Source organism: Falco peregrinus, chromosome 9, assembly GCF_023634155.1.
Source record: "Falco peregrinus isolate bFalPer1 chromosome 9, bFalPer1.pri, whole genome shotgun sequence".
NCBI classification, from domain to species: domain Eukaryota; kingdom Metazoa; phylum Chordata; class Aves; order Falconiformes; family Falconidae; genus Falco; species Falco peregrinus.
This window is the reverse complement of record NC_073729.1, coordinates 3069860-3083415: the sequence shown is the minus strand read 5'-3', so window position 1 is coordinate 3083415 and position 13556 is coordinate 3069860. Positions and strand designations below refer to the sequence as shown.

At 46.2% G+C, this 13556-nt stretch overlaps 1 protein-coding gene across 7 annotated transcripts in view; it reads right to left on the bottom strand.

Annotated features, from left to right (window-relative positions):
* Positions 1–13556, bottom strand: part of MOB2 (MOB kinase activator 2) — a 116438-nt gene that overhangs the window by 21656 nt on the left and 81226 nt on the right. Inside the window, exon 1 of one of the 7 annotated variants that reach the window (XM_055813813.1) lies at positions 11537–11743. The exons of the other annotated variants lie outside the window; for them this stretch is intronic. Within the exon in view, the coding sequence (XP_055669788.1) occupies positions 11537–11646 (110 nt within the window). The 5' untranslated portion in view covers positions 11647–11743. Of the gene's footprint in view, positions 1–11536; positions 11744–13556 lie in introns of those variants that run through there. 7 annotated transcript variants of the gene reach the window in all.

Below are 13556 nucleotides of genomic sequence, written 5' to 3'. Positions count from 1 at the left end.
CTGTTGTTTTTCATTTTGAAATATTCTCTCTCACCTCTGTGCCAAAAAGCCCTAATATATCCAGACCAGGAGGTGCCAACACGAAGCCTCAGCAAGTTTGTTTTCCCGAGCGATCTACTACAGTCCAGATTTTGGCAATTTGGGGATTAGGCAAGAAAAAGGTCACAAATCTTCCCTGATGTTTATTTGCAAGAGCTCTACGTGGAGCCAAATTAGGTCTGTGGTAAGAGAGATTCAGTAGGTCATAGATTAAAAGTGTTGCAACAATTAATTTATCCAGTGCTTAAAACAAACCATACAGCTGAACACTGCATCATAGATGCCCAAGTCCTGGGCCCGTGACAGGTGTGGGGGGGTGGTTCTTGGTCTGGTTTTGTTGTTTTTAACTCTCCCACTGTAGGCAAACTCTGGCTGGCTGACAAAGCAAGCCAAAAACTGAGCAGAAAGGTGGCAAATCCCAGCTTCAGGCGTCTCCTAGTGTATTCTCCCCTGCTTGCAATGCCTCCCTCCCTAGAACCGTACTCTCCAAGCAGACGCTGGCACTGGGCACCAAGGGACAGGAGAGGCCATGCCACGCTAACTCTCCAGGGCATCTCTGCCCAGCCATTCCTGAGCTCATCAGCTGAGAATACAGGCTGGAGTTCTGCGTTCTGGGGTTTGTCTTGTTAACAAGCAGCTCGTTTTAGTCCCCAGGCACACACTCCAAACCCATCACGCCCATACACAATACCTGTATCCTTGCCTCCCCCTTAAGGAAAAATGTCATTTGTATTCTAGCCACACAAATGCCTCCTCTTCATCCTCCATTGGTAAATGTACTCCCACACTGCAGCCAGACAGCAGGAACGAGCTGCATTTCGCCCAGGCACGGATATCTGTATATGGAAACATTGGTATCTGAACTGGCTCTCTAGGGACCTTCTGAAGTCAGAGAGAAATAGTTCTTTCTCTATAACGGAAAACATTTCAGCGCAAGGTAGAGATCTACAGCATACCTTAAATTTCTTAATTAAAACACACAGGCAAAGGGGAAAAGTGGCTCTCAACTGAGAGCAGACAATGGCAGAGACAGCAAGCCTGCTTCTGTTACAGATGCTGCAAGCCTCAGTGGGGACATCTCCCACCATGCAGAGCCACAGGAACAAGTGATCCGCACCAAGAATTGAAAGCAAGTAAGTTCTGGGGTGGCTGTTAACACCTTTTACACTTTGGGAAAGGCAAATATAGGCCTGTCGGGTTTATTACTGCAATAGCCAGAAGAGTATTTTTTCAACACATGATCTTGAAATTCCAGAGGCCAGAAAAACTGCTTGCAAACAGCAAGGAAAAACTAAAAAGAATATGATTGATGCATTAAAAAAAAAAATCTGTATCGCTCTTTTAAGATTTTTAGACTCTGCAAACAAAGAAAACATAAGTGTACTGTAGTAAAAACAGAAGCTTCTTAATTAACATATCTATTCCCTGTGTTTTCAGACATGTCTATTAACTGAGGCAGTGATTTATTATCCTGTAATCTTATACTGGAACGCACTTAAATAAAGTGATTTTAACTTCTGTGTCATGATGAAATTCAAGTTCTGGCAGCAGCCGCTCCTCCTGGTTCCGCTGAGGCAGCCCTGTCCCTGTCTGGAAGAGCCCAGGCAGCAGCTCTGGTACACCAGTGTGGGGAGGGTGGGCACCACCACAGCACACAACCCCCTGCAGACGCTGTTATCTTCCAACCCTGACGAAATCTGTAGAGCTGGCAGATTGCAAAGCTATCTTTTTATTTCTAAACTGAGCAAATTTGATTTGGAAACCTCACGGCCTTGTAAATGTGGGATTTCACAACCCAGCTTGCACAGAGTTGCTTTTCAGGATAGAACTGCGCTTTAATTGCTGGGAATTATCTCACCCTGGCAACCCGGCCTCGGCAGCCTTCTTGCTATATGGCCCAAGATACACAAACAAACCGTCTGCTCCGCTCGGAGTACCAGGGCACAGACAGATTTTTCTTTGTAAGAGTGGTTTAGTTTCCTCACTGCCTTTTTTGCCTTACAAGCTCTCTCTGTAAAACAAAAAAATTCCTCTAACAATACTAACTAGTTGTAAGTACTACTGTAGCCTCAAGAAAACCCGCAATAAAGTATGTCAGATATGCAGGCCAAGCTCACCGCCTTACCCGCACACTACGTTTGGGAAGACAGGTACATAACATCTGATCTGCTTGTTATCTGAATTTTACAATTCTCAACTTTTGAAAGTCTATAAAAACGTTTACAAATACATTTTATAATTATACTGTGCAGTCTGGAAAAAGGCAATACAGACTGCATGACATTCCCCAAAGAGTTAATGAGAATACTCACTCCCAGAGCCTGTGCTCTCAATAGATAAATATTTTTCAACATGGTGCAACATGCCAGCTTGCAGCTGAGCTCAGTCCTAGTTGTTGTCTCTCTCCTTGGCTCCCCAGAGGTGAGGAACACTAAAGGACTGTCTTTTGCACTTCCCGCAGGACCAGGCAAATTGCAACTATTTAGGCACAAAAAGTGTCTTGCGTTGGAAGGATAAGTTAGTTATTTTTGTTTGGCATTGCTACTACAGTTCTGCCTACCGTACGATTACATATAGGTAATGTTTTCAAAGGTGGGACTTCAACAGCTGAATCCTTCACGTAAACACTGTCTGGTTTACACCTAAAAAAATGTGGTTTAATAGGACAGAAGAGTGCTAGAGCACACCACAACTGAGAGCATACATAAGAACCGGTAACAAAATAGCTACTTCAAACAGCTTAGCTTTTTTGTAGGAGCTTCAGTAAACTCAAATAAGTTATATAGCATGGGAAAAAACTAAGCTGTTTTCACTATATTCATAAGCAATTCCACATGCCTGCACCTGTAAACTCACTTTTGAAGCAGTTGTACTAGCACACACATGTGCATCTTGTTGCAGTGAGACACACAGCTGTGAGGAATTAATTACCTACCCAGTCATTAGTTATTGAACAGGTTGGGCAAAGAAATACCAGTGTGAAGAAGCAGCCCCGCCTGAAATTTTCATCCACTGTATCAAGCTCCACAAACTCATCTCTTGCACTTTATGAACTGCAGCACTTTAATTGGGAACGATATTTATTTACTAGAAATGACCATGGGTCGAGGTCAGTTCTCTCTCAACAGCAGCTCTGAATATCAAAAAAGGATTTTGTTTTCTTTTGCTGACATTTTGGCTTTAATGTAAACCAAAGTTAGTTCAGGGAAATCCCCCCTCTCCTGGCATGCCTTCGATCAGATCCTGTGATGTAAGTACCTTTTGGTGTTAATATGAACCGTCTTGTTAAACTAAAAACCTGAAACCCATAGTTAGAAAGCATAATTTGTGTCTCCTCGCAGAGCAAGAAAGAGTTGATGGTAAAAGGAATCAAAGCATTATCTTAATTATGTAACTTTCATTAAAAATTATATGTACAAAACATTCACTACTCTAACCATGTAGCTTAAAAATTAACTTTGTGGCAGAATGATGCAGTGCGCTCTGTTCAGTTTTGTCATCAGTATCACACAGCTGTTTCAGTATTTCCTACAAAATCATGCATTAAAGTTTTGCTTTCTTTACAACAGAGGAAGAAAAATCTATTTTAAGATACAAACTCCATGGAATAATGGGCCAAAGTAAAGAATACTTGAATCACTGGTTGAAAAAAATAGTAGGGTGAATTACAGCTTAATTACTGGTACAGTTAAATCAGCCACTGTTAATTAGCTTGTTAGACAGCAGTGAATCCCAACCCTAATTTATAACTTTTCAGGATATACCAAGAGAGACCAGAAAGCTTAAGCAGAAGCACCTTTACAGATGCATACTGATCCATTAGCAAACAGAAGAAACCAAACCCACAGATACATTCAAAACTTGTAGCGTTACCTCCAAGGGCTTGCTGGAACACAAATTCATTCCTTCTAATGAAATGCTGAAAGCATGGCCAAGAAATGGGCTAAGGAAAACTAGTAATTTTCAAAAATAAATATTAAAATCAGATGCACAGTTGCATACTGAATTTGTTTGATTCCCTTGGCTGCTGGTGCACATGACAAGCGGTATCTTCAACTGTTCATGTGGATTTGCAATTAATCACTTCATACAAGCAGAGACCAACATCTAAGATTCTTTGCCCGGACGCCAGATGAAGGGATGCTTTCACACGAGCTTCTGCAGCCTGACATCGTGACTCAGAACACCAGGTGGTTGTGACCTGCCGCTACTGCTCTTCAAAGCCAGCCAGCATTGCTCGCCGGAGAAGCCCCGTTTCAACTCCTGGCAGTGACCCACAGTCCGTACTGGTTCTGCAGAGACGAAACCGTGCTGCTCACGCGTAGCTGCACTAGTAGCTTCACTGTGAAGAAACGAAAGATGGTCCCTAACCAGTGAAGAAGTCGCTGGGAGTAGCTCACTATCACTGTTGGGTGATCCACTTCTCAATATTGAAGTCTCTACTTCAAAGATCAATAGGAATCCTCCTCAAAAAGCTTAACTGAAATCACTTAGTAGTCGAGCTAACTAATCTGCTAAGTTAGTTGTGTGGATTTAAAACGTGATGTATTTGAATGATGTATCTGGACATGAAAGAATGCTTTATATGCTGAAAAACAACAGAAAAATCAGTATTTCAGCTGAAACAGAATACAGTTTCTGTCTCACACAGATGATGGTCTGAAGACCTCAGCTTTACCTTTTCCCTGCACAAGTTTGGTCTGAAGAAACGAGTCACATCAAAACTGAGGACTTTGTAGAAAGAAGAATCAGCAAAATCTCATTTATCAGTTTCCTTTCCCCTGCCGTGCCAAATGCAGCCTGCTGATTGTCAGCACTTACCCCTGTAAGGTTTTGGTGTTCTGAATCTGGGAGTTGTGGTCACATTGGACTGAAAAGCAGATCTGGGCAAGTGCCTGGAGTGCGAGTGGAGTTACCAAGGTGCACCTCATGTCAACTCTCCTAGCATTTGAGTTTTTCTAAGTCAACATGAAGAAGCCCAAACCTTTCTTCATTAACTCCATGTACTTTGTATGGTATGCCGGGATAATTTTTTATCCTGATATTAAGCTGTCCTAAGAGTTTCAATGTTCTGTCACTGCCTGCCTTTCTGAGGACAGCTGCACTCGCTGCTGATGCTTCCTTTTTTAAAAATAAAAGGAATTACGCAGGCTTCCACAATGTTCCTTTCACCTGGGGAGCATCTGCTACCAGCAGTTCCTGCTGTCTGAGCAAAAGCCTTTCTAAACTCATTTCAGGATCAGACAAATTAACTTGGAAAATTAACAGAGCAGCGTTTTCTGACAAGCTCAACCAGCCTAACTCCAGTGTTAATGGACTCCATTAACTCCAAAAGCGGGGGTTTTTTCTTCAGAAAGCTGGAAGAAAGGGTTAATCCGTGCATCCCATGCTCTTGCTCTTCTCTTTCCAGAGACTACGTGCTGGCAGCTCTTAAAAGAAAAGCAACATCTCATCTTCTTTAACAGCAATTTGCTAAAGTCTTAGTTAAGATTCTGTGAGCCCCACAGCATCAGGGATTAAGAAAAAGGATTAGAAAATACTCCTCAACAAAAGAACACTTCTATCAAACTCTGCTTTGGTGTAGTCAGAGAAAGATGTATGATAGGGGAATGGATCAATTTTGTCTTAGCCATCTTAGAGACAGAGCAACTGGTGGGAGACCACATTCCTAACACCACACCTCTTCAGCAAAGGTCCTCAGAATAGTACAGGAAAGCTCTTCTACAGAGGATTATTCTTTTTCCTCTTACAAACTTATTTCGTAAAGAACTTGGCGTGCACAGACAGCTTGAGATACAGATACTTTCTCCATAAAGAGCAGCACCAGAAACATGGGCTATTACAACCCAGGTGGCAAAGAGACAAACCAGGAATTGCAGTCTGTGCCAGAAGGATGAACGTTGCACGCTCATACTTTGCGCAGATGAAAACAGTTGCATACCAAGGAAACTAGATAAAAGGAAGGTGAATAATTTCACAAGTTTCAGATTACAGTCAAATATATTCTTAAAGTGTCCAGGAGGAATCTTCAGAAAAAAAGAAACATACTTTTACCCCTAAAACAGAGGGAGATGCTGTTAAACCTCAGGCAGGTGCCCTTCCTATACTAGCTCTGGAGATACCTTACAGGGTTATTTCAACACACAGAAAAATTGTAGCAGTCCTCTCCCTCTGGCTATTGCTTCACAGGATGTAGAACATGTAACCAAAATACAGCTCAATGTTGTAAATCCCTCTGAGGACAGACACAGACTTCTTCATTAACTTAATACAACGTACGCTGCTCACCAACTTTCATAGATGCACCAGGGTCATGACACTCCTGCAGCAAATATGAGGGAACAGACAGACTACTATCCCAAAGACACGGAGGATGCCCAGCTCACCGGACCAGCAGGGAGAGCCGCTTCTCCGGAGGGCATGTCCCAGTCGCATGGGTCCACACCAAGCTGGCAATGCCACACACGCCTGCCATCAGCGCAACCTGCTCTGTCCTGAGGACAGGACATTTGTGTCAAAGAACCAGCTCCACAAGCACACCTGTGCTTTCATACACACAGAAGAGCTACCAGAAAGCCCCTCTGGCCTGGTCACACCTTGCCAAAGCACAAGACGTTACTGCCCCATAGCGTCATTGGTCCTCCTGGTCCTTCCCCCGTAGCCGGGTGCTGAAAGGCTCTCACTGAACAAGGAATTGGCTCCCATTACAGAAATGTTCACCAAGAGGCAGCACGACAATCAGTGATGTCAGTTGCCCTGACCCGTGAACATTTTTTAACTATTTTGGTACATGGAAAGTTGTGGGAGGAAGAAAGAAAAAGAACAGGATAAGAATAGCTGGCGTGGTTCTGAAAAGCATTTTGCCCGTAAGCCCCTTCCGTGCACACTGCCCTCCCTCCCCTTCTGCCTGTCCCTGGGCTTCTGCATTAACCAGATGAGCTAATGATAAACAAGGCTCTTCCTAATTACTTTCTAATACTGCAGAATGGACTAAATAATTGAAAAATGTTTCTACCTAAATTAGGATATAACAAGATTGATTTTTTTAAAATATTTGCTTTAGTCCTGTCAATACACACAAGCATCACAGACAGCAGCTATCTTCAGCAACGAGAGTCAAGGCAGTGGAGAAGAGGCAGCCACATCAAACACGCCCTGCTTCCACCTACCTACATCCTGTTTCATGAACACGTTTAAGACTACTTCGCATGATCAATTAAAAAATAGAATCTAATGTCAAAATTAACCTGGTTTCTTTCTGATCTTGCTATGAATTATCTGAGAAATAGATAAGGAATTTGATTTTTCAAAAATTTGTACGTGCTGGATGTAAAAATGCACAGCACCATCCAAGATGCCAACACAAACCTGCTGATGTATCTGACTGAAGCAATCTTTATCACACTATCACTGAAGACATTACTACACTCTTGAAAAGCACCTGTAAAAATTCCACTTTGTTAGTAATGCCAATGGCACACCTACCCAAAAGGAGTGGGATGGCTTGTTTCAAGTTTTGGTTGGTATCCAAGTCAATCCTTGCACATTGCTGCAAGAAGGGAACTCTTTGGAGGCAGAGGAGTTCCAAGTTACCTATTCCCACACTCACCCTGGACTATGCATACATATAAACCGCAGCGTACTTTATCAGAAGTCACCACACAATGGCATCGCAACTCTGTAGCTGGCATCATTCCTCGTTCCTGACACCTTATCAGAGATTATTAGTCAGCTGTCCCAGAGGGACTCAGTTTCACTGGAGACTGAAAAGCAAACACACTGACTACACAAAGCTGCATGAGGGATTTCCGAAAATCACCTGCGCAGGACCTGAAGCGCCACGATGCAGCAAATGTGCTGCAGTTCAGAGCTGCAGGTGAGCACCTGAACCGGGACTCAGGCACTGGCACCAGCAGCGAACACTGTGTCCTCAACTCACCAGCACGCAGGTCTGAGTAATGCTGACGGCCAGCTCGGTTACCCGCTGGGACCAAAGAGGGGAGATGCCCTGTGTACCCGCGTCTTCCACTTGCGCTGCTTGAGGCCAGTAAAAAGCACACCTCTGCAAGGAACCTAACAGTAGTCAGCTGCTCCACAAAAAACTTGAACAATTAATACTGAAAAGTAGAATAGTATTTCAAGTTTTTACATTGGGGTTTTTTTCCCCTTCTACCCCTCCAGAGCCACCAACTTGTAGAAAAACAAAAACAATAAAACCCAGAAAAAACTGCATCCATTTTGGTTTTTTCCCCTCCCTAACCACGGGCTAAATAATTACACAATTCATTACAGGAGAGGAGAAAAATGAGATTAACGTATTTCAAAAACATCTGAAGTGAAACGAAAGCCCTAATTAAACACTATGCTAAGGAATATACATAACTTCATCTCAGCAGTGCCATGATTAATTTTAAAGGTGAGATGACACTTTTCTAATGGTATTTTAATTTTTTTAATCATTACAAGTGTATAGTCTTGGTCCCATCCCTGAAGTGTTAAACACAGTTTACTAACCCATATGACGAAAGATACAAGCATCTCCAGAGTTCTTCACAGCTGAATCACTAATACTTTGAAAGAGTAATAAACCTAACAGTAGCTTTCATAAAAAATTAATTAGAAAGGCTGAGAGCACATCTGTTGCTTTTGTTACATTTTTCCCTCCTTTCTGGTTCAGCTGTCTTTCCCCACGCTCTTTTAAACTCAACTCAGGTTCTCAGAGTTGCTTCTTCTTGTGAAGCCTTTTTACTTGCTCACACTTTCCTCCTGGTTTCCTCCCCCTTACTGATTTTTCCTTTGGCAGCTGTTATTCCTAGTGTGACACAGACACTATTTGGCACCCAGCAGCTAGAAGGACTTGGACCTACTAACTAATGAAAACAACATGCATGTGAAAAGCTTCGAGACAGTGAGTTATAAGCACACACAACTCACATAAATAATGTAAAAGTTTGCTATGGAGGAAAGACATACTGATTAAGTACACACTGGAACAACTGAGCTTTATAATTCACGCCCAGGAGAGAGACAGAAACTGAGGGCACTTTAGGGAGAAGACGGACACTCAATCCCTTGTCCATTGTGAATGTCTACAAGTCCTTGGCAGCCTGTGGAGGGCTGGGAGGGAACGGTGGTGACGACAGTTCCCAGTCATGCCTGAGAAAAAAAAGTCTAAAATGCAGTAGGCTTTTCATAACGCCAGGCTACGCACAAGAAAGATATCCTTTGATCTCATCCCCGAGCCATGTGTAGGGCTGGTCAGGAGAAGGAAAATTACTTCAAAGTTTAGTATCAATTCCCCTGAAGTTTAATATTCCTTCATCTTCTGTACAGACCACAGAAGACTCCATCAGCAGCGTTTCAGGTGGCCAGGCTCGACAGTGGTATTCGATAGGCTTTGCCCTACACTTACTCCGAAGTAGATGGCAAACCATTACAGTAACATGGGCTTCATCTCATTTAACTTCACATGACTACAACATAAGCACTAACGAGCGAGCTGGTCACTCTCTCAGGCTGGCGTTACCCCTCAGCATTCAACCAAATCTTTAAGCCCCCTGCTCTTCTCTACCAACAATGAAGCAGACAAAGCTCTGCTGTTGGATGTCTGTATGTTCAAAGAAATCGCACCACAGCTGTCACCAATAAGCCACCATTTTTTGCCTAAACAAGGTCTCACACGGTTTCTTCTTTCACAGTCACCAGGCTTACAGTTTCTGAAGCACTAACACCGAGTTTCTGCAATGAGGAAACTCTGACTGGACTTAGTATTTACCAAGGCTCCTATAATCATAGAATGATTAAATACTAGTCCTAGCTACTACATGTGCTGTTATGCTGCCTAAGCTCTTTGCAGAATAGGATAAGCTTATGTTTTCTAGAACAAAAACTTAAACACAGCAAAATGAAGCAACAGACATAAGGTCAGATAAGGCATCTGATGTGTATTCAAGAAGAGAAATAAGAGAACCAGTCTGGCATCTAAAGTAAGTTTTTGACTTCACATTTCTAACTGGGTGCAAAAGGAGATAACCTAGAACGAAAAGACACATTAAAAAAACCCTCTCCTAGAAAATAGTAGTCACTCCCTTCCGATAACAGATTAGCAAAATACAGTTATACCATTAATTCCAAAGCCCAAAATATTTCACGTACGATAACTTTTTCCTGCTTTCACAACAGTCTTATAGCATATGTAGAAAATAAACCTCGGGGGGGAAAAAGTAAATAAAATTATGCACAGTTTCTGCATGTAATCCAGTTGGAGGAGAAAGAACAGAGTTAACTTATACTTTTTAAAAAAACGTGTACCAAGCAAATCATAAAAATGTATGTTTCGCTGCTAAGTCACAGGAAGTTACCTATGCTTTAAAATAAACTGCCATAGATGCTGAACAAAAGGTTTGGCAATTCTTCCCCACCGAGGCACCCATCTATTTACATCTGGGAGTGCTGCCAACAGAACAGCTACCAAAAACTTCAAAAGGTTCACAGCATGAATAGCAAGCCGCTGGCCAAAGGATTTTATGATATGACCAGCTGTGTAACACCATATTGAATTAGAGACACACCACCCCCCAAAAATGCAAAGAAGGGCCATTAGACTTATTAAAAAGCTGAAGAATCCTGAATTCCTCAAACTAATGTTTTCCACAGGAAAATAATTTTATTTTTTTTGGGGGGGGGAGGGTTAAAAAAAACCCCAAAAGTACTGCAATACAGCACTTTCTAAGAGCAACTCTAGGCAGCTCTGAGCAAGCCCCCTGGGCTGATTCACAGCCAGGGCTCAGCCGCTTTGTGACCAGAACGTTTCATAAGGGCTCCCCCAGACTGGCTTGAGGAGAGGAGCGGGTGAGTCAACAGAGGAAGAGGGATAATGTTTCTGTTGACAAACATTTAACAATTGGCAACAGAGCGCAGGAAACCGGGACAAACGACAGCTTGCCAAATAAAGTTACGCTGGAGCAACAAGGCTCCTTTCTGGAGCAGTGCTGGCGTTCTCCACAGATCCCCGAGAAGTATTCTCAACGCAACCGAAATAAAAAGCTGCAGTTGTCGAAGAGCAAGGCTGCTAGTCCTAGTATTTGTGGCGATGTTTTCCCCTGCGAAGCAGAACGGGTCAGAACTGCTCCGAATCAAATTACTGCACGTCCTCTGCCAAAGAGCCTGGCTTCGGCCCCCGCAGCCGAGCACGCCTCAGCCTTCACACCAGCCCTCCTCAGCTACACGAGCAATTTTTTCCCCTCATCTTCCGACATTGCTGCAGAAAACGTGCCAAAGCACATGTAGCGTCTCGGCCAGGCTCTTTACTCGGGAAAGCCAGCACCCCCGCCGCCTTCTCGCGTCCTGAAAACTCCTTTTTCAGGGAGCGCGGACACGGCCCGCAGCGTCAGGGGCAGCCCCCGTGCTCCGCGCGGCTCCCGCGGCTCCCCCCGCCCACGGCGGCTCCCCCCGGCCGTGAGGGGCCGCGCCGCGGCGCAGCCCGCCCGCCCCTTACCGCAGCACTTTGCCCACCGCCTGCAGGACCATTTTGCAGCTTAATCCCGGTTTGGGACTCGGGGCGAGGACGGGCCGTTCCGCGGGGAGGCTGCACTGATCCCCGACCATGGTACGGCGGGACGAGCGCGGAGCGGCGCGGAGCGGGGGAAACGCCGGGCCGCCGGTGGGCACGGCTCGGCCCGGACTCTGCTCGGCCGCTCGGGGCGGGCTCTGCCCCGCCGCCCGGCCCGGCCCGGCCCCTCCGACGCTCGGGGCGGGCTCTGCCCCGCCGCCCGGCCCGGCCCGGCCCCTCCGCCGCTCGGGGCGGGCTCTGCCCCGCCGCCCGGCCCGGCCCCTCCGCCGCGGCTCCTCCCGCCGGGCCGCCCCGCCTGGCGCTGCCCCACTGGGCCCGCGGAGGCCGCGGCGGGGGCCGCAGCCCGCAGCCCGCTCCCCCCGGCGGGGCACCGCTCGGACGGCGCTGCCGGGGGTGCCGGCACCCGGCCCCGAGGCCCCCGAGCCGGCGCTGCCCCCTCCGGCCTGCGGCGGCCCCAGAGCAGCGCGGCAGCACCGGCCCCACCTGTACCGGGCCACGCCGGGCGCCCGGTGAGAAACGGGAATAACGAGGCTTTTGTGGGCAAGACACGGGAATAACGAGGCTTCTGTGCGCAGGGCCGGGCAGCGCTGCCGGGGCTCGCCCTGGCGCCGGGCTGGGTGCGTACTGCCAGGAACGCGGCTCTGCCCCGCCAGCGCCAGCCCGGCAGCGGCACCGAGGCCTCGTAGCTCAAACCGCGAGGGTGAAGAAGAGTAAAATCGCGAACAGCAAGAGCCACCTTGCCGTTATGGCCAGAGCTAAGAGCAGGCACCTGGTAATGGCCCTCAGAGGCCGAGTGACCAAGCAGCACCCCCAGACGCAAGGCCTGCGGTGACACACCAGCAAGTGTTACACAGAGAAACCACTTTGCCGTCAGTTTTCCTAACAGACCTTAGAAAGATGCTCAACATCCAGCTCCTTCCTCAGCCATGGCATGTAACCACAGCTCCACACACACCTTCTGGGCAGGCAGCTGTGCCCACAGCTCGCTGCTGGAGCATTTAGAGCCAAGCCGTGGCAAAAAATGTGACTAGTGTGGCATAACGTGACCCGGAACACAAAGCCCCGAGGACATCGCTTCTTCCGACACGCCAAAACCCGATGTGTGACATCTCAGAGAACACAGTGGTTTTGCCATTTTACGTACACCTGCGACACTGGCTGCGGCTGGATGGGGCAGTTCCCCAGCCAAGCACTCCAGTTTGTCTACTGAACGGGCAATCTTCCCCAGTGAACAGAAAACCGACACTGTCGAATCAAACCTAGCACAAATCACATCATTGCTGCTGTCACCAACACAACATCACTTGTCCAAAGTGGGTGGGAATGTGACCACTGTTTGCACAAACCCAAGAAACTGCAGCCACGTCACCCAACCTGGAGGAACAGCGCGCTTGCCGCTCAGTCCCAGAGCGCCCACACGGGCAGCAGCGTTTGCCAGTTACACACTTTTACTTGCATGTCCAAGCCAGGCATCCACACCCTTGTGAAGCGGGAAGTATTTTTATTCCCACTCTCCAAGCAATCCACTTCAGATGGAGTTTTAATGACTTCACTGATAGCACACAGGAAGCCTGCAGCTGAACACAGCTCAGCTTTCCACTCCACGGCCTGGCGCTTCGTGCAGAAGATTATCCTACCCTTGAAAAAGCTGATGCTTGCTCAATCTTTTCCCGAAGTAACAGTGACTTGTCACAGAAACATTAAACAGCAAGTCCTGGCAAATGGAGAAAGGACACCTGCCAAGCTGAACAGTTGCCCTCACTTCGTTCACCAGTGAAATCTGCACAGAGAGAATTTTGTTTGTTAAAAAAAACCACCCTAAAAACAACAAGCCTGTGATATAAAGCAGCTTAAGTTTTAATAAAAGTCTGTCTATCCAAAGTAAATTAAAGAAAAATCCAGGGGTCAAACCAAAATAAATACAGCTCTGTGGTGTTACAGTTGT